Source organism: Sinocyclocheilus anshuiensis, unplaced genomic scaffold (genome assembly GCF_001515605.1).
Source record: "Sinocyclocheilus anshuiensis isolate Anshui unplaced genomic scaffold, SAMN03320099.WGS_v1.1 scaffold2630, whole genome shotgun sequence".
Lineage (NCBI taxonomy): Eukaryota > Metazoa > Chordata > Actinopteri > Cypriniformes > Cyprinidae > Sinocyclocheilus > Sinocyclocheilus anshuiensis.
The window spans coordinates 653913-676103 of record NW_015537938.1 but is presented as its reverse complement, the minus strand read 5'-3'; the positions used below and the strand labels follow the sequence as shown (position 1 = coordinate 676103).

General features: G+C 38.1%; 2 protein-coding genes across 4 annotated transcripts in view; one reads left to right on the top strand and one right to left on the bottom strand.

The window, feature by feature from the left end:
* The first annotated feature begins 1543 nt into the window (after positions 1–1543).
* Positions 1544–4611, top strand: LOC107660919 (zinc finger and BTB domain-containing protein 17-like). Its single transcript, XM_016450363.1, has 2 exons — positions 1544–1948; positions 3025–4611. The coding sequence occupies exons 1-2, from the start codon at positions 1765–1767 to the stop codon at positions 4002–4004; spliced, it is 1164 nt and encodes a 387-aa protein (XP_016305849.1). The 5' UTR covers positions 1544–1764; the 3' UTR covers positions 4005–4611.
* Positions 4612–5976: 1365 nt separating this feature from the next.
* Positions 5977–22191, bottom strand: part of LOC107660899 (double C2-like domain-containing protein alpha) — a 37958-nt gene continuing 21743 nt past the window's right edge. For all 3 annotated transcript variants that reach the window (XM_016450335.1, XM_016450351.1, XM_016450343.1), the window contains 5 exons: positions 20541–20600; positions 10634–10815; positions 9804–9885; positions 8623–8719; positions 5977–7596 (listed from right to left, as the gene is read on the bottom strand). In XM_016450335.1, the coding sequence (XP_016305821.1) occupies positions 7460–7596; positions 8623–8719; positions 9804–9885; positions 10634–10815; positions 20541–20600 (558 nt within the window). In that variant the 3' untranslated portion in view covers positions 5977–7459. The remainder of the gene's footprint in view (positions 7597–8622; positions 8720–9803; positions 9886–10633; positions 10816–20540; positions 20601–22191) is intronic.

Below are 22191 nucleotides of genomic sequence, written 5' to 3'. Positions count from 1 at the left end.
TAATCAATTTGCAAAGATGTTAAAAGCCTGTTTTTTGCTTTGCCATTATAGTGTATGGAGTTATATTACACTTCTATGGAGTGTAGAATGATGTGGGAAAAAAAGTAATTTAAAGCAATTTTAACATAAGGCAGCAACATAACAAAACGTGAAAAAAAATGAAGGGGTATGAATACTTTCGCAAGGCACTGTAGTTCTCTGAATTTAAATTGAGATTTATCATGGACTGACAGCTCAACCATACGGTAGAGTTTTAAATCTTGTATAAATTAAAAAAAATGCTTGAGGCTATTTATTAGATGTCTACTAATAAGAATTTTAAGTTAAATCATTTTTTTCATTATCTCCTTTTAGAGGTGAATGTTAAAGGGGTCATATGATGTTGCTAAAAAGAACATTGTTTTGTGTATTTGGTATAATGAAATGTGTTTATGTGGTTTAAGGTTCAAAAAACACATTATTTTTCACATACTGTACATTATTGTTTCTCCTCTATGCCCCACCTTTCTGAAACGCATCGAGTTTTACAAAGCTCATTGTTATGAAAAGCGAGGTGTGCTCTGACTGGCCAGCTATCCAGTGCGTGAACGATTACATAGCCTAATTGTGGCATCCATAATTGTAATTGCGATTAGAAATTCGATTAATTGTGCAGCCCTAGTTGAACTGTTCTGGAACAGTGTTGTAAATACAACTTAACCACTGATTTCTAGTTGTGTCCTCTTTTGGAAGGCCAAACAAATTAGTTTCGCTTTCACAACGAAACACACAGCGTCAGTCACACACGGCGGGCTGGCAGATTCGACGAAGGAGCGGCCAGCGGCGGACTTGCGGCAACCACATGTGACGACCCCGGGCTAGACTCCGCTTCGTCCACGGTGAAAGCCGATCCGGCGATCCACAGCGCAAAGTTGATGTATTTCCTCAACGACCAGCACAGATCAGCTCTAGGCATGACGAAGCAGATATCGTCCTCTTTTGGAAGAGCAAACAAAGTAGTTTCGCTTTCACAACGAAACACACAGCGTCTCCACGACATGGCGGCAGCAACAACAATACTACAGTGAGAATAAAAGTTACGCCTTCTTTCTTTGCGTGAACATTTGGGTGGCGTTATGCAAATCTTCCCACACAGTGACGTAGACATGTGGGGGCGTGTTTAAACGAGGCGTTTTAGGAGGGCGTGGACAAGTCTTAACTTTTATAAAGAATATCTCTAAAATATATTTAGTCTTTGCAACTTTAGGGATCTTATCTATGCACGAACAGCTTGTAACACTCCAAAGAGAAAGGAAAAATTGAAATTGCATCATATGACCCCTTTAATATGTAATATTTGTTAGACAAAGAAACAGTAGAACATTAATTAGATGTGCCGAATATGAACAGGATTACAAGCTTCTGGAATTACAGAATTCACTTAGTGCTGTATTTTAAATATCTGACCAAAAACTGGTAGAGCAATAATAACGAAAAAATGACTCTAGGTGGTGTTTGCATTCTGTCTAGTTGGTTTGCAACCCACCAGTAAATCCAGAGAAGAAGGAGGAGGAAGAGAAGGAGGAGGAGCAGAAGAAGAAGAAGTGTGAACAGTTCTTTCTGTACCTTCGACTCCTCTCCTTTGGTTGGCGCTGAATCACTGCTAAATCGGTTTATTTCTGTGGTTAAAGAGGAACATATACATGGTCATATGACCACAGGGACTTTTGTTTACATTCTGCCTTACTGTACGCCGAAATAAAATAACTGCGAGCTAACAGCAAAATGACGAAGCTGCAGGTCATCAACACGTTTCTGACGGAGCGCTTAATGGCGACGCTGAATGAAATCATGGACATGATCGGCGGGACTGTCCTGCAGTATGAAAAAGAGCTGGACAGCGTGCAGAAGGACAACGAGTATCTGAGACGGAGACTGAAGGAGATTGAGAAACTCGTCGAGTCAAACGGTAAGTTACACTGACCCTTCATAGAAAATAGCGCGTTCTGCCGAGGTCAGCCGTTATTTACTTTCTTTAGGCAAATGACCATGGAAACCATGGTTTCCGTCAAAATACCATAGTTACAACAGTACAATAATAATAAAATAGAATAAACAGAATAAAATAAAATAAAAATTGAAATAAAGAAAGAAATAAACACCACATGTAATGGTAAGTTTGGGAAGTTAATAATATCTAGTTACTGTTATGTTTGTAAATGTAAATGTTTAATATTTAAAATAGTCTATTTCATGTATGGAACAGGAAAAATTACATATAGACATATGTCCATAGTACGTTTCAGGATTATTCTAGGTAACTTAGCCAGTATCCCGTCAAAGGAGGGGTAAATATTGAATAACTACCGAAGTATTGCCCTAAAACTAGACAAAAATAGTGTACTACAGCCAAATAAAATGTCGATTTTACGTAATGCTCTACTGTTTAAGCTACAGGAATATATTAATTTTATAGGAATGTACTATAAAATTGGACTGTTAATGCTTATAATAAATTAGAATCCTTATTTTTTTAGGTAAACCATGCTTGACTAGAAACGTTTCACTTAAATTATGAAACTATTTGAATGCTAAACCACTGGCACTTGAAGAAAACAACTTTGTCTATGTATCTAACACAACTTTGTCTATGTATCTAAAACAATTTTTGAATGTGAAAATGTTAAAATCTGTAATTCATATTAAAGCTTTTAAGTCAAAGATCTTTATAAAAACATACATTCAAATTTCTGACTGGAAATGTTTGAATCTGGAACTGTATTAGTTAAGTTAAAGCAGGAATAAACTACATGACTTTTTAATAAGTTCACAGATTTTAAACTACTAGGCATCATACACTAAATGACTGAAGATCAGACTTTAGGTCTCTGAACATCATGCACTACACAATTTTCTGTAAAATCTGACTTACAGCAATAAAAATCTTGGCAAAACATGTTTATATACCAGTCTTAAGTATGAGTTAGTTTAGTGTTTGGATACTATTTTTCCACCTGATCACGTCACACCTTTCCTCTTTTACAGGTCCAGCTATTTCAAACCCTGCCCCATCATCTCCACCACCGCATCTAAAGTGGACTTCTAGCATTGAAACTGAAACCATGCCTACAGAGATCTATCAGAATCAGAACCAGGTACAAACCGAACAGCTCTCCAGCACAAAAGTAGAAGAGTTCTCCAACCATGCTCTTCTGGTGACCGAATCAGACATCGATATACCTCGTCTCCAGTCACCAAACACACTGGCTCACACAGATAAGGACTTTGAAACATCACCTTTAAACGAATTTCCTTGTGGTGTAAAAACAGAGCCTTTTGAAAGTCTCGATTCACAGTCCACCGATGCTAACACATCTGTCTACAGTCCATTACCTCATTGCACTGCTCAGTTACCAGCTACTACCGATATTAACCACAAGTCTGATCCTAAAGTGTTCAGTATATCGAATTCCACTGATCTACAATCAGCTAAACGTATGAAGCTAAAGGCTAAAACCGTGCAAGTATCCCTCAGTAAAATAAGCCAAAATGTGTTAAAGACCTCTTGTCCTGAATCAGGCGTAGCCCATGTCAACTACAACACCGCTCATCAAAACACAGACTCAAGATCGGTCAGGAATGACACTATTAGCGGCAACTCTCATCTTGGTATAGCTAACGTTGCAGTCAACCCCCTACGTCACGCGGTGTTCAGCAGTGAGGTCAGGCAGGGTATGGGAAGAGGACGGGGACGAGGAAGAGTCAAAGTTCCTGGGACACACACATGCCCACAGTGTGGAAAACTATTCCGCCATCATTCACGGCTAAAAGTGCACATGCTCATTCACACAGGGGAGAAGCCATACGCTTGCGCGCAGTGCGGGAAACGCTTCAACAATGATGGGACTTTGAGGAACCACAGCCGCGTGCATCTGCGGTTGCGCCTGTTTGACTGTCCTGTGTGTGCACGTAGCTTTAAGGATGCCTACACCTGTCGAAATCACATGCGTGTTCATAATAGGTGAGGCAATGGTGTTTCTGCCTCAGCAGCCAAATTAAACAGATCTTAAGCTACAGGAAAGACTCATGGGAGGGTTTCCCTGGTGATCGTGACATGTGCTTTGCTGGATAATAAGAGACATCTAAAATGTGCCATGCTGGGAGACCCCCGTGAGCAGGAATGAGAGACGTTGAACAATATAACAAGTCACATGATGATCTTCACGTCCACAGAAAACCTTTCGAGTATAGTGTTTGATGGTGTTGTTGAAATTCATTTAATGTTGCTGTCGTGTGCCCTGCCATCACTCCAGTAGGATGCAACAAACAAGTGCCAGTAGTTTTCTGCTGCTTTTAATATGCTAAATTAAATAGTTTGATTAGAGATTCGATAGAGTTTACTCTTTTGGGTTTCTCTATTATCAGCAGATGAAGGTCTGAAACATTGTGCAAAAGCATCATATTTGAATGAAAGTCCAACCTTCTAAAAACGTTAACTCTAGTCCACCCGAGAATGAAAGATTTTGTCATCATTTGCTCCAAAGCTGAATGATGCTCATTGTTCTGTGAATTGTCTATTTTGAAGTATTTTGGTTATCAAGCAGTTTCTGTTCCCATTGACTTCAATTTTTTTGCCCATACAATGGAAGTCAATGGGAATCGAAGCTGTTTGTTTACCAACATTCTTCAGAGTACCATCCTTTACATTCCACAGAAGAAAGTAAGTTATAAGTTTGAAATGAAATTTTCATTATTTTGGTTGGCTGTCATTTTAAACATCTGAACAAGTGGATCAAGATGTTTAGGTTCACCTGAACATTTCAGGCAATGGTTTAACCAAACCTTATATGAAGGTGGACAGTATGTATGCTTATGGCTTATGTAATGTATTGAATTTTAAGTCCAAAGTTGTTTGGAGAAAAAAAAACAATGTTTCCACTAAATCCCACTAGATGGCGATGTTTAGCATTTTTAGAATGAGACAAACCATTTCAAATTTAGTGTAGTTACGTGCCATCTCATTCATTGAACCAAGCTGGCAACATATGTTCACCCTTGGAGGCTTTTTTTTTTTTTTTGTGCTTAAACTTTTCATGTAGGAGATGATAAATGGATAGAGTTTTGCAGAGTTTTCAGACTTTATAAAGTTTTCTATTACAAAAGTTTTAAGGCAGTGTTTTTTTTTTTACGCAACCTTTTTTACTCCAAGGCCCCCCCCCCCACTGTCTACAACAATGTCTAAATAGTTTATGGAAAACACTGGTTGAGTACCACTGCTTTAAGGGCTTGTTTCACTCATTAAGAATTTAAATAGAATTTCTCTTATCATTCACCTACCCTTATGTTGTTCCGAACCTGTATGACAGACTTTCTTCTGTGGTCAGATAAGGTAAAATTTTCAGTGAATGCTTTAAATTATGGACTGTTCTTTACTCAAAGCAATCATATGGCACTAAAAGGCTCGCAATATAGCAAATGAGATGTATAGGTAGGATGCTTTTATTGTATTTGTGTTTTTTGGAGCCTGACATCCCCCTGATCCCCATCCACTCTCACTGTATGGATGAGAGCAGCTTAGACATTCTGCTAAATATCTCGACATAAAAAAGAACATCATACAGGCTTAGAATGACATGTGTGTGGGTAAATGATTAAGGAATGCTTTTATGTGAATAAAAAAAAAGTTACAATCAGTATGACTTGAGGGATAATCTTAATTTATTAGATAAAGTAGTTTTTAAGGCTCAGTGTTTTTTAACAAGGAGGACAGGGCCTACTAGGGGGCCTCAAATGACTTAAAATTATGTCAAACGAGCCAAATCAAGCATCAAAATAAGACAAACAACTACAAATCAAGATATTTCTTAATTTCGTTCACCCCCTCAACACCCCCCAACCTTATAACTCAATGGGGATTTTTATAATAAATAAAGACTTTTATATAATGACATTTTTAGTTTTGCCAAGATGTAAAATACTTTATCAGTTGTGCGAGTAAATGATATAATCAAACACACCTAATCAAACTCATCTCCAAGACTTGAAATGGTTGTGTCAGATAAGGGAGCCATCCAAAATGTTTACTGCTGGGGATTCACCCAGACCAGGGCCAGGCTGCATGATGATAGCGGCAATGTCCCGGGCCAGATACAGTGACACTGACACTTTTACCTCACTGTGGTCTGCTGTTAAGTTGCCGTCTAATTACCATTTACTCATTGAACACATAATCAACCAGATGCAACTCGAAGAACCACAGAATCAGTGCAGTGGTTTTTCGCCGTAGGAAAGGCTGATATTATCTTGGTTTGGAATCCCATTTAGAGAGTATCTTATTGCTTATTGGTGTAAAGATACCCAAATCCACAACTGCATGAACAACACCACAGTCACTCCCAGAATGAAGTCTTTGCGAATGAGATCATTCAGATGAAGTGTGCTTATATGTTGGTGGTGTGCCATGATGATAGATGTTCTGCTTGCTGGAGCGATTGCGAATTGTAATTCTTAAGAGGTTTCTAAGCTCGCTTCAAGAGGATGCAGGGAAATGACGCACATCTTAAAGAGCAATGCATTTCAAATGTATTTCCAATTTGTACATAAGCACTTATAGAAATGTAAACCACAAACCCTCAAGAATACAGCACTTTTTTTGGTACAAAACAACCAGACGACACACACGCGTACGCATGCAGACGCACTCCAGATAGTCCTAGTATACGGCACATATAAACATTTGATTCCAAAAATATATCAAGTAATTAACGTACGTGATATCAAATTGTAGCATGTCCATAAAACCCCTTTTTAAAGAAAAGTAACTGGAAATTGAAAACTGCCAAATTTGAGACCTTGGAAAACAGAGTTGGTGCAAAGTAAAAAATGTAAACATTGCATCATGCTACAAAATGGATAGTCTATTTGTTAGCAGAACACAGAAACCTGCTCCTGATGAAATTGTATTTGTTTCAAATATGATTGACAACATTGAGAGGACAAGCCCTTAAGGACCTTCCCATGTTGTCATGGCGGTACCATGTGTTTATCACTCTGATGCATTAATAGCAGGCAGTTTACATGCACCCCCGTATATTATTAAAGATGCGCTGTCTGCAAGCATTACGAAAGCACTGAACATTGAAATACATTGTAATCGGTTAATCAAAAAAGAGAATTGTGCTACACAAGATTTCATTAGAGTAAAATACACTTCAACGTTACAAAATGTGTAGAAAACATGCAGCAATGAGCGTGCGAGAGAGAATTGGGTGAAAGGGGTGGGGACTCGCTTTGAGTGACACCAAGTCAGAAGACGACTGGTGGCCCATCCTCCACTCTCTTAAACAGCACAAAGTGTGTAATTTACTTCCAACATCTTGGCCCCTACTTAGCTCATATAATTATCTCCATGTCCACCTCATATCAATCAAATCCATTAACCTATCATGACTGATTTCCTCGTTCCTGGCAGGATTTTTCCTCAATCATGGCAGGTGGTCTGAGGCAGCTCATTGACCAGAATGTGCCAGCGCTCCACCCTTTGACCCTTGTTCCTCAAGCAGTCCATCCAGTGGCGAAGAGCATCTCCTTGGACGTGACAGCTCAGGCACACGCCACCTGCCATTCAAGAGTATAGGATTTGTGTAAATACATAAGTCTTAATATCAAGGATGGATGACTGACTGTTCAGAATGAAAAAGTACTGTTTACTGCCAACTGCTAGTATATACTGAATACTGCCTCCTGTGTGAAACAGAACATTATGCAGTCATTAACATATCAAACAGTTGTGCATGTTTAAATCAGCAAATGCAGTAATCATCTTGAAAATATTGCATATCATATGGGATGCATGTTTTATCAGTAATATATCAGCTGATAAGAGATTAAAAAAAATATATAATATTGATGTTAAATAGATATTTTAAAATAACTTGATATAAGTCATCTTATTTTTGGATATTTAATGTTACATGCTCATTCTCCCTATATTTACATTTAGATTACCTGTGCTGTCATGTTTAATCTTTCAAAATCAAAAAATAATTTAATATCAAAATCTCAGTGACCATTAAATTTCATACTGTAGATTATAATGTGCAATTTAAGTAATTGATTATTTTCCCCTTAATTGACACATTTTCCCCAACGTGACGTCTGTTTTTAGATTGTAGTCTGTTAATATTTGCTAACACACATTTTGTTTTTCCTTATGTCTATACACTATATAGTATATTTGGTTATTTTCACTTATTTACACACTTGAATCATCAGTCATTTTTAATAGTAGTTATTAGAGACGTATTTTTAGCAGGATAGAGTATATAAAATTGTAAAATAAATAAAAACATTCATCAATCAGTATTTTATTTTTTTTTTTACTTTTAATACTCATTTACATAAAAAGAAATCAAGTACTTTTGTACTTTTGCCCAAGTAAAATTGATAAGAAGTACTTAATACTTTTAGTGGAGTAATATTTTAGGGTATCTGTACTTTTACTTTTTTACTTTAAGTACTTTATTTGTATATTACTTTGTCCACTTCTGTATGATGCTATCACGAACACAGCCCATATTTTATTCTTCAAAAGCACATATAATAAAGATATTATTATAACAGATAATAACTGCATGCTCTCACCTATGAAATCATTAGATCTTCCCAGATCATAGTCCCATACTGTGACCTCCAGTGTCTTATGGACCAGTTCAGATAGAGAGATCTCATAGAAGAACTCCTGTGGGTGGTAAAATATGACATGGATTATCGCAGCACTTCCACAGTTGCATTAATTTTCAGAAGAATCATTTGAAGGTCGATGCCTCCGGTTCTCATTTGATCAACCCCTTGGCCAAAGCCCAAAATGTTATTTATTCATGGTCACTTTTGATTTCCCCTCATTCATTTCAAAAGACATTTTTAAACACAGAAAGGTCTCATATGCATCATCCTGACAGCTCCGAAGCCACCTGGAGAATGATCAAAATATTAAACCCATGAAAAGTTGCTTCAGAAACAAATTTCCAGAAACAATTGCCATTTGGTAGTTTAGTCAAACAGATGTTCTCATCTGTGGCTTTCATACCCACTGACTGAAGCCTGGAATGTGCTTGAATAAAGGGAAAAAACAATAGAAAGCAATACATTTTAAATGGAGGCTGCTTTCTGGGGTATTCGAGTTAAATCATGCTGGGATCACAGGGATCAAACCACTGGACCTTCCTCTTCTGACCTCTACCCATCCCACAAATGTTCACACAGTTCATAAAAAGAAATTGGAGCATTTTCTAAATATAATACGTTGAGGAGTGCTGTTGCTCCTGCCTCTTATTCCTCCCAGGAATTTTCAGCACCCTCATGAACAGTTTTGATATGATATGATATCATGGTTTTGCTGAGCGGGGCTCCTGTGGAGCAGGGGGCAGACCTGCTTTTAAGCAGATAGTGGCGTGTGAGATTGGAGTGAGCAGCCTTCAGTCTGAGCCAAGGAGTAATTATATGGCCAATCTGGGTGTATATTACTTCTGAGTGAATGGAAACAAAACACTTAGCCTTACTGGTGATCGCATGCCGCCCACATGACAGAGAGAGCGTGAGACAGACGGGAAGGAGAAGAGGGAGAAAAAGAGAAACGGAGGACATGACTGAAATGAGAAATGTGCAACATGGTGATGAAAGACAAACGTGCGTTTAGGTGGAGGTCTTCTGGGAATGTGAAGTGAGCAAGGATGCAGCGCAAAGAGATATTGGACGAGACATCTCATTAACACTCAAAGCGCTCGTGAGGCGCACACACGCCAGTTCGTCAAATACATCCATACCTCATTGAATTCTGGGTTAAGGGTCTTTTTAATCACTGCCGTTTTGTGTTTGGATTTCTTCTTCACATCTGGCTTCAGGTATCTGGAAAGAGAAAGGCAGATGGAAGAACAAAGTGAGGGCCGTAGGTAGAGCAGGACAGTGGGAGAGCAGGAGATTAAAACAAGCGGCAGCGCCGTCGCAAGCATACGAAACGGACTCCGGACACATTCGTACCAAGCTGTTTGCTCTTCGGCTTTTGTGGTGACGTCCCACCGGCTTCCATAAAAATTTGATTTGCTTTATGTACTGCTGTTAACTCTCAGCCACCCTCCCCCAAGACACACAGTTAGAATATGGCTTTGATCCTGAGGAAAAGAGAGAATGTGTATGTGTGTGTGTTTGTGAAAGGAACGGAAGAGCGAGAGAGAGAGTGACTGGAAGGGACGTGAGCGTGGGTGGGGGTCCTGTCTGTTCTTATGCCATTTTGCCTGGGGAGGAAGAACTGTTTGGGAGCGTTTATTTTAATACATGATGTGAGAAAAATAATGAGAGATTAGAGGGGGCACAAATGAGAGAGTGAGAAGCAGAGACACATCAGAGGAAAGACGTAGGACATACAGAGATTTTTGTTAGCCTTATTATTGGCTACTATCCGTTTATTTTTCTCTCTCTTGTTTTACAGTTTCTCCTACTCGCTCTCCACCTCTGAGAACTGTTTATGGCACCTCCCTTCCAAACCGGAGTTCTTTTTCCTTTGCCCTTTTTATTTTGTTGTTTTTTTCCTGGATCCCTAACAAGTGTCTTTTTGCTGCATGTCTGTGCTTTCTCAGTGTTGGTGCAGAAATCTCACATTTTCACATAGGGATCTGAGAAGCCGTTGACATCCATGGCTGCCAGATGGGCACAGCGTAGCACTCCGACATACAGGCCCCCTCGCCGGCCTTCTTCGCCCTCTGCAGGTGGGATAAGGAACTGCAGTGATAGCAACAGGCGGCCCCTCTCTTCCAAACTGGTCAACTGTTCGTTCTCCCACTGCAAGAGAGCAAATGAACGTTAGGTCCAAAAATGTAACTAGATTAAGCACTTCCTGAAGGAAATTCCAGGGGTTGCATGGAATAATGTTGAGGTTTTAGGTAGGCTTAAATGATGCGCAGATGAAATGCCGAATCATGTCTTGTTTACACTCGGTTACACAAGAATCAACACAGTCACTGTGGTGGAAAGGAAGCTATATATGGATACACACATAGATGGAAGACGAGCCCAATCAGAATTTCGTATGCAAATAGTTGTAAGAAAGAAGACTAATCACATCTCAGTATGCAAATATTTTGATGACACCATCGCTGTTGGTTACATTTGAACATTCTATCAATTTAAGTCATTGGAAGATTTTACTCTTGAGCCGTCTCATTATGCTCATTATGAATCAGAATATCAAGAACACATTTTGGCCACTGGCTTTGATCTATTAAACATTAAGGGAACTGATGATTCAATTTCCTGCGACATGTTTACAGGGTTTCAAATGTAAAAGATATTTAAGGACAGAATAACTCTGTTCATTAGAACAGGACCAGTATCCTTCTGGTATGATTTGTTTTGTGACAAATCCATTTTCTATGAATTTTTGCGCATTTTGGTGCCTTGGAGCGATTTTAACAGTGGGATATCCATAAAAATGACCGACTCCCTGGGGTAGTGCACTTACTACTGGACTAGAGAGCAGACTGAGACACACCCTTAAATCTCCTAAAATATAAAGAGTTTTATAGAAGGAAATACCAGTTATTGTAAGGCAGCAAAAGAGAAATAATGTTGAGGTTGTAGGTAGGCTGAGGTTTAAGCCTTAAATGATGTGCATATGAAATGCTCAATCACTCCTTGTTTACAATCAGTTATACAAGAACCAACACCTGGAAACCTGGAAAGGCATGGAATCAGAATTTTGTATGCAAATAGTTGTAAGAAAGTAGACTCTGTAAATTCTGTTATGGAAATAAAAACACTTGGTTACATTTTAACATTGTATCAATGTAAGATTTTCAAACTTTAATCTTGAGTTGCGTCTCACTATACTCACTAGCAAAATTGTGACTTTAGAATCAGAATATCATAAACAAATTTGGACAACAGAAAGGGCCTTGATCTACTAAACATTGGGGCATGCTTACATGTTTCAAATGTTAAAGATATTTATGAACAACAACTGTGTACATTAAGACAGGACTGATATGCTTTTGGTATGATTTGTTTTATGAATAATTCATTTTGTAGGAATTTTGTGAATTTTGGTACTTTGGAACAATTTTGACTGCCATATGGGACGACTGCCTGGGGTATAGTGCACTTCCTACTGGACTAGGGAGCCTTAATTTTTTTATAGTTTAAAGTGAAAACAATAATAAAAACAAAACTAAAATAATAGCTCACCTAAGATTGGTTCATGCTAAATTAAGTTTAATTGGCTACTTAAGGTCAGAGGTTTAGAACAAACCCAACCAGGAATATCACTACAGTGCAGTCTAGCAAGCATTGTAATAAATCATCCCCATACATGGAATACAACTGAACCAATGACAAGGACTCCCTCTGGGTAAAATCTGATCATGTTCACATGTAGAATAATTATAAACAGTTGGTTATGCATGTAATGATGTTAGTGTAATGTGACATCTATGCAGTAGGCTTATTTTTCAATTATGGCAATCTGTTGTTTTTTCATTCACACCCTGTGCAAAATTTCCATAAATAAAAAACTAATATTGATTCTAATACAAGAGAAGGTTTGATCTAATCTTAAAATGGAAAATCCCTATTTAAACTCTTGTAGTCTTCTGCAAATGCTCTATGATTCAGACTCATCTTCTACCACACACAATAATTTATCATTCTCTCTTCCTGGTCTGTTTAGGCTTAGCTCAGCTTCAGTGGCTTTCAAAGGGGAAAGCGGGAAGATCTAAGCACAGCCTCTTCAGGATTTTGTGAGATATGGAGACTTAATGAGACATAATTGTCTGATTTGGTGCAACGCTTACACACAGCACACATTAGTAAGGCTTGAGAGACACTTATTTGAATGCACATTAATAATGCATGCAGAGAATGCTCAAGTGTGACTTTGAATATTCAGTGCTTACACCGCGAGAGCAACAATATTTACATGAAATATTCGATAATCCATCTGTACGGATGGATACAAACGTTAATTTTTATTAGTTGTCTCGGTCAGGAGATATAAAAGAGTGTAATGGGGAAGATCAAAGCTTAGACATGCAGAGGCTGAGAGGAAGCACAATAAAGAGCATTGCCACGCGTGTCATTTCTGTTATAAAGTACAGTTTCATGTCTGCAAGTCCAAATATATTAGATAAAATATGAAACTCACAATTTTTAAAGATGCAAATCATTTTAGTACCTTTTTATCTTCACATAATATCACAATTAAGTGAACACACAGTTAAATTTTAAATGAATTCACTTTGATTTGAACAGATGCTGCTATTTTTGCCAGGTCCCTGTGGGGTCTGCACTAATGAAAGAAAAACTGGCAGTTTATTACGATTTTTTAAAAGTGTTTCTTCATTTTTCTCTCTCTAATTAAAATCATTTTAAGAAACATGCTGGATTTTCTTGTATCCTCAATTTAACTTACTTTTCTGTTAGTCTTATCTCTTATTCCTTATAAATGCCATATCCTGAATGTGACATCATTTTTTTGGGAAAACGACAGCACAAACTTAAGTAAATACTACCAATGATTTAATTTTTGGGGAAACAGTTAGTTTGTCTCATCCGAAAACATTCCATATAGTCTGTTAAAATGTCATAACCGGCATGATATCATCAAAATAGTTACTCTCAATCCCTCTCTAATAAGAACTAACCTCTTATTTATATCTACATGTCCATCCTGTCCATACTTGCTGTTGTGCAAGTAAACCATGTGTAATTATACGTTAAGTGAGTTTTCTATTAGACCCTTTCACAGCGATACTTCTTTAAATATAGGCATATACAGTACATTTTTATTAAAGTTACAGAGCTCAAAAAGTACCGCATATAGGAATATATATTTAATCTAATGGGATATCACATTCAACATTTTCAGTGACAACATTGGAAATGATTTCTCATGCATTTATGAGGAAAGTGTAATATCTTTGCATATGAAAATTCACAAAGAGAGCAGTAAGCCGTGTATCTCTCTTTCATACTCTCTTCCTGCCTTCCTTTGTTTTAAGTCGTCTCTCTCTCTCTCTGTCTCTCTCCCAGCCGCACCCTCAGCAACTAGCAAAAGGACAGTATCAATAGGATAATCATCACAGTGTCTCTCTCCGTTTGTTTTTCTAAAAAGAGCCTTGTTATTTCTAGTTCTTTACCTTGCACTTTGAAATTCTTCTTACAGCCCCGTCTACCACATTGTTTGTGTGTGCGTGTGTATGTGTGTTTGTGCCGGGGTTGCGGGTGAGTTTGCCCATTAGTGAGAAGCATGCCAAGCCAAACCTGTTTGCTGGCAAGTGTGATGTTTCATTAATGTAATTGTGTGGGGACAGATACAGATAGTGTGTGTGTGTGTGTGTGTGTGTGTGTGTGAGCGAGACAGAGCTGGAGTGAGTGAAAGTTGCATTGCCAGACCTTCATTAATTTAACAGTGAGGAGACACACACAGATAGTGGGCAGACAGAAGGGCGACCCCTGCGTTATAACCAGACAACTCATAATGCAAACAGCTAGGAGAGCAGCCCAGCTGTCTAATGCTCAGGAGACAGACAAAATAGCCGCACATATAATTCCCTGCCACATGAGGTCAACTACACTAAGAACCGCCACTTACGGTCCGCTGCAATTATTGCGGTTTCCCACTCATGTATTTGTACGTTTGCAGGAAGGCACATAAATATGCGATGTTAAGATAAAAATGCATACTTCAGCGGAGAAGAATGGATTTCGTTTCCACTATTTGCATAAATATGAAATGTTAGGCATGATAAAGATGTTTTAGTATAATTAAGGGCGTAGGTTTGATTTTGACATTGTTGGAGACATAAAAGCAGCCCCCACCCATTTTTGCTTTTACAGTTGACTTCTGACCACAATTTCATGTCATGTAACGTGTTTATTTATGGTAGCAAACACACTCATAACTGACAAGGAGAGTTTTTATGCCAGTATGTTACATAATTACAGTTTGGATTATGTAAAGCTACAACATTACAATTTAGCTTTATACACTTTATGATAGAATATCTAAACATACATTCATAACTAAAAAATATGTTTTTCAGGTTGCGACATTAAGGTTTTTAATATTAACTTCAGTCAATCAATTCAAATAAGTTAAGAGTAACTAATGACGACAAGTTTCCCCCAATTGCCAGAAAAATCCCTGCTTGAGAGTTTACTGTCAACCCCTATAGATGGTAACCTTATATTTTCTATCTATCTCATGTTGCTTTCATCTAAATCCTCATCTCTCTTATGTTTGAAGTCAACATGGGAGAAAGAGTTAGAGCTCAGCTTTTCTGAAGAGCTCTGGTCTGAAGCTCTTGCTAGAGTTACTTCTGCTTGTGCCCGTTTAAAGGTGCAATAGGTGATTGTCTTCAGAAACATTTTTTGTTATGCTGGTTGAAAGTCCTTTCCTACCTGCCTGTCAACGTATGTATTAGCATACCTCTGCGTACCCGGTTCGCGCAGACAGGATACGTCATCAGCGCATTCACGCACACTGTGCAGGCAGAGCGAGAATGGCAGACAAACATCAACAACCTGATCTTCCTTCCAGGTATTGTAGTACTTTTAAAGTTTTCTTACCGGTGAATGACACATGATGTAGCGCAGCGGTTAATCCAGTCCTCGCGCCAGCTCGTTAGAAGCGAGCTACGTGCATGAACTGTGTTCCGATCGATATGATCCCTACACAGTGTTCATTGCCCTGAGCGGGGGAAATCCGTTGAAGTTTACTTCACTTCGGAACATGGGCTGGAATTGGGAACCGCTGATGTAGCCTATTGTAGTAATGTTGTTTTTGGTATTCTGGTCTGTAAGCGTAAATGCATTCAGGGGGAGTGGCTTTGGACGGCGATTGCAGGGAGGGTGGGACGTTCGCTTTCAGTGCTATCAGGCTAAAGTTAGCATTTTCCAAGATCTCCTACTGCACCTTTAAGTCTGATTTAGTTAAAAGTTTTGCACCGAACCCACTTTACCAAAGCTAGACTTCATAAATTGTTTCCAGAATCAGATGACTTATCAGATGCTCCTTTTCTCCAGCTGACCATGTTCATACATTTTTCAGTTGCCCTAAATTGGCCTCATACTGGGCTACCTTTTTTGATTTTCTTTCAAGGGCTTTACATATTTCTCTCCCTCCATGTCCTATGGTTGTTATCTTTGTTGTGTCTGTGTTTTCTTCTACTCTTTCGAAACAATAAGCAGATGTTATTGCATTTGCCTCCCTGGTTGCTAGAAGATGCATTTTGCTACATTGAAAGTGTCCAACTCCACCCCCAACTACCTCTTGGTTAAAAGATCTCATGTCATTCATTTCTCTAGAAAAACTGAAGTACACTATTCAGGGCTCAACTGTTAAATTCTAGAAAATTTGGAACCCCATTCTAAATTTCTTTGACCTCACTAGATTCTGATTGAGTTTGTTCAGTGTGTGAATGTTTACATTTATGTACAGTACAAGCATGGCTGTGTGTATGCATGCATGTATACTTCTGTATGTATAATTGTTTTTTTTTCCTTTCTCCTTTCCCTTTCTCTCATTTGAAGACATACGTTATTATATACTTTTCATAAATTATTACATTTATCTCATATAGTATTATTATAGATAATACAGTTTCTTGTCAATCCTCCTGAGGGGTTTATGGATGGGGGGAGGTTATGTAATGTTTTTGTTTTGGTCTGGATCCACTTTATTCAGTGGGGTTAAACGTGGGAATAAGAAAAAAATAATGCAGGCAATGTCCTCTTCACTGTATTGTTCTGTGTTATATATCTGTCTGTGTAATGATAAAACGTGGAACAAGAAAATTATTGCTAGGGACAATTCAGTAGTCACTGGATATCAGTAGGGACATGTCTCTAGAATCCCTACTGAATTCTACGCCCTTGAGTATAATCAAATCTATTGTAGCTCAATAAATCCAATAAAATTCAAACATATAATAACATTTGGGGTTTTTGCTTGAAAATCTTTGTGGAACAAATTAGCCACAAAGAAGCAGGTGTTGGCATAGCAGCGGCTTTCCACTGACAGCGCAAGTTTCTGCGACTAATTAAAATGCCAATGGCATTTCTGAATGGGATCAATTAATTTAGCACGGTTTAAATGTTGTAGCTTGAATTGCTCTTGCTTTTGGCTGCCGTGCTCCATGAGGTTTCAAACTAATGACCCCCATCATGCAGACTCACTAATGATAATGAGGAGGTGTATCCAGCAGGTAAACAGGTGCGCAGTGAGGCTGGGAACACGCACACACATATCAGCGCTAGCACAGCTTTCATATTCAGATTTGCGTGATTAGCAGGCAGATGGCGTGGCACCAGTCACCAGCCTTCTCCAGAATCTGTATGTATGCCAGTCATGACACCAAATCAAAAGCTTTAAATAAACATAGTGACTGTTGCGCCATAAACTCCGTCTGTGACTTTGTGATCCTTCCTTTGCCTTTGGGGCATGTTCTCCGTATTGTTCCTCCACCTTGTTACTTCTGTTTACATTTCCAACTCTTGGGGCTCATACACCCGGCGCAATGCGGCGCTAGGCGCGACGGAAGTTTTTATTTTTCTTTGTTTTTTTGCTAGTTTCAGCCCAACGCAGTTATCATTTTCAAGTCCTGCGCCACGTTGTTTAAATAGCAATGCATTTGCGCCCATTTGTGCGCTCATGTGCGTGCTGGTCTGAAAACAAGGTGTGCTCAGGCACATTGATGGCGCGTTGCTATTTTGAGGCAACTAAAATAGACTGCGCCATTGACCAACTACTGTAAAACCTGGTCTTTTTTGTTGTTGTTATTTAAAGAGCGCGTTAGTATAGGTGGGTCCACAGCGCGCGTACACTCTGCTTATTACACACACAGGGACTCACAGCAGCACACAAACATGCCAAATATTAAAAATTAAAGGATTACAATGATTACAAAAGATGATTATTTTGTAGGCTACATAAATATAAAAATGCCTAGATGTCATAATGGATAGTCATTGCACGTATCAGAATTAGGCTACCTATTTGCTCGCGCATGAGCAGATCCGTTTCCTCTCTGGAGACGCGTTCTGTCTTTGCTTGCAAATTCCGCCCTGTAAAAACAAATCCGCCATGGCGCGAGCCAACTGGCTCTTAAAGGGAATGGGAGATGAGACTCTGATTGGTATATTGCACGTTATGCCCAAAACACGCCCATTACTCATTAAGAGAATAGGGACAACCCGTTTAGACCATGCCAGGCACGCCAACCATTAAACTAGCAAAAGTGGATTTGGACACGCCCTAAAGTGCACCTGCGCCGTGCGCTTTAGACCTTGCCCTTAGATCGTTAAAATAGGGCCCTTAGTTGTATTCAACTCGTCTTTTTTTAAAGGAATAGTTTTCTATAAATGAAACGACTGTTGTTATATTTTTCTTCATGAATTTCCAAACCTGTGTGATGTCTTTTTTCTAGAACACAAGAGGAACAATTTAGCAGAATGTCCAAGCTTCTCTTTTCAATAATATTATACTGAATGTGCTTGTAGTGTACTTCAGTAGTGTAGTGTACTAGTCTTAAAATAATAGTCAAATTACAAGTTTTAAAGTACATTTTAAATAAATGTAATGTTTTAATAATCTTTTTGTCATAATTTAAAGAACTTAGTTTGATATGCTAACATACTAAATCAAATGCAAAGTACTTGATTATAATTTTAACTGTTGTGTGTTAATTGAATATTACATTTGAAGTAAAAATACTGTATTTAAAATGTTCCAAATTGAAACTTCATCATTACAAATGTGGAATTACAAATATTTTTTAAATACATGACACACAAGTTTCAATAGAAGTTACATTAACGTATATTTTAGATACCATACATTGTCAGTACATTCGGCAGTGCAGTTTAACTATATTTCAAAGACAATAGAAGTAATTATGAAATTAATATACTTAAGGGCCTACTTAAGTCAGTCAAAAAAGCACTCTAAAGCTCATCTAATAGCATTTTCATTTAATTGCAATTAACATGCACTTAAGTGGCCTGAAAACATTACTGTTAGATCACCCCCAAGTATTGTTACTTTAGGTTTATTAATTTCATAATAAGTACTCTTTTTAAAACTATGCTACAGTGTACTACTTTTCACAAGGCAGGGCCTGTTATGCAGAAGATTTTCAAGAATAATGACATGGGTTTCAGTCTGTTCCTTAAACAAAGTTATTGAATGGTTTCAGGTGATTTCACCTGCATTAAAACCTTGCCTTACATCCCCTTTGTTCCCTACAGAAGAAAGAAAGTCCGGTTTGGAATGGCACGATGGTGCGTATATGATTTTATTTGCTGTAAAATGATGTCATTTTTGGGTGAACTGTCCCTTTAACATAATTTCATTTCAAACCACCCCCTGAACCATCACTGTCTCTGTGATCCCTCTAAGCAGTTCAGCAGTTTTCCCCTGTCAGTTCTCGTTCTCTTCCTCCAGAGACCTGTGAGTGTGTTGTCTGTCACTCATCCGGCACCCTCTGTCCATTCATAACCCTGTAACCTCTCGCTCCTTTTTCTTCATCTTCCCCATCTATGCTGTCTGTGGCTTTCTCCTGTCTTTTTTCCCCACATAATCTCTCCACTTCCTTTGAAAATGTTATTATTCTGGTCTCCAGAAATCTCTGTTGCTTTCAGGTGGGTGGCAAAATGTTCTGCCGCCTCTGTCCTTTCGAATTTACCATTTATCGGTTTATTAATGAAAGAAATGAGAAACAGAGTGAGAGATGAATACGAAATATGTGTTTGAAGCAATAATCAAACGAATGAACGCGCCATCACAGTCTGTAAGTGGTAATCCTAATGTGGCTAGTGTCCATTTATATGCTTTTCAGGACTGTTATGTCACCTAATTAATATTCATGAGCCATGATGATAAGCTCTATAATGTGCCCCCCCCCGAATTCGCTCTCTCTCTGGCTCACTGTTCAGCAGCTTCTGTCATGAACTTGTCAACATTGGCAACGTAAGTGCTGTACAACACCAAGTTAAATAGAACAAATTGTATCTCATCTCTCTGGAGGCCACAATGCCGTTCAGCTAATCTTATCCATCATTTATGGATGCCACATTCGTTCTTGTTGTCAGACAGAGCAGGGATTTGCTTTAAACACGGAAATGCACAAATAGTACATCCACACGCCTGCCCTTTCCTTAGCCGACCCCATCCTCCGCTCGTAATCCTCCTTGTGTCCTTTTTATTTTCCGGTATTTCTCATCGTGGGGCGCCTAGCATGTTGAGAACAATTTTGGATGGTAATGAAAATGCTAATCGATTTCTTCCGTCCCACTTATCACAATGTGCTCAATGTTCTTATTGAAATGCAAATGAGGTTAGATCCCAATGTGAAAACATTTGAGTGAGAGAGCATTAATCAGCAGGCAATTATCAGTTTGCAATATTTAAAACGTCATTGCTAACTTGCATCCGGAAATGTCAGTGCTTTGTTAATTGCCTTTTTTGCTGGGAGAGAGGCGGAATAAAAACAGGTGGGTTTGGGGTAGAGTACCTCTCGTAGGTAACAGGAAATCCCTCGCAGTGCTGCTCCCATGGCTGTAGGAGAGGGAAGCTGGCAGATACAGAGAGAAAGGAGACAGAGATGAAGTGCGCAAAGCCTCTGTGTGTATTTGTCACTGGCTACATTCATACAGTCAGTGTTTTACATTGATAACAGATGTGACTCTCAAATTGCCTTGTTCATACAACAGTATATAAGAGCTTATTGAATGTCTGTAAGAAACACGCTGTTCTGAAATCAGGAGGCAAAGTCCTCACTGTTTTTTATAATGTAAATCCATCTTCCAGTTACACATAATATTGACACATTTTTCAGGTTTAATAAATAAACATTACTTCCATTAACAAAGTAATTAATGTTCTGTTATTCAAAATGATGTATGTAGTATATTTATCAACAAGTAAGTGCTTTTAAAGCATTTTTACATTTATTCCAAAGTAATAACTATAAGATCAGTAACACATTTCATATTTTATGTATATTTTATTTGTTAACTAATGTTCAGCTGTTCTTTTTTTTTTGATAGATTTGAACTTATTTTTGGATCATCAGTCATCAAAGTTCGGTAAACATTGCAGGTGTCATGATGGTCGCAGACACATGAAGATGTACCTTTAATTAATTGCTCAATGAACACCTTACAGGTTGTGCTTTCAAGTCATTTCTGGTTCAATTTTGATGCACCACAACTGGGTAAACAGCTTATTGTTTACTTATTTTTTAATTAGTCTTTCCGTTAACACTATTTTATTTTAATTCAGGCTATTTTGCGGATGCGGAAGGCACGCAAAAATGAGGCCAATCACAGCACAAAGGAGGCACTGCCTTTTATCATTTGACTTTTCCTTACTGATTTTCAGGGTCACTTTAGAAAAAAACTGTTGAATTATTCTAATGTCTATTTCACATTATTTGTATTGTTTTATTTTTGTACAGTGAATTATTTTCTCATCCACTTTTTTTGAGGAGGCACTACCTCCCTTGTCTCCTCAGAGGAAATGCCCCTATGAGCGAATAACCAAAATCAAGCTCCTTTTCTAATCTCACAATAGCTGTGACTTCCTTAAACTGATTTAAGTAAACAAGAAAGATGGCGGTGTTCATAACTCGGGAAGGTCTTATCACAATTGACATGTTACTTAATAAACATGTCGAGTCGAGGTGCAAGTTCATCCATCAATTCTAAATTAACCAATAGCAACTTGGAATGCATTTTATTTTTAGCTAAGTGTACAGCGCAGCATTTAGGTCATGCCAAAACTGCAAAATTTATAAAAGTAGCTTTGATGAAAGACAGATCTCGATGTATAAGGTAACTTATACTATCATATTTTGTCCATGCAACTTAGCTAGTTTTATTTGAAATAATAAAATAATAATAATAATAATATTATACATTTCAACTAATTTACCATCAATACAAACACTTCATCCATTGTCTTCTCACTAACACACCCCAAAACTTTAGGCTCAAAGAAAATCCCTCTCATCCAACTTGTTAATACAAATTTTCCAACAGGCCATTAGTCTTAATCATGAAACTATGTTAATGTGCATCTCTTAAATTACATATCATCAACTTTTCATCAGCACTTAATTTATAAAATACTATCTATCTATCTATCTATCTATCTATCTATCT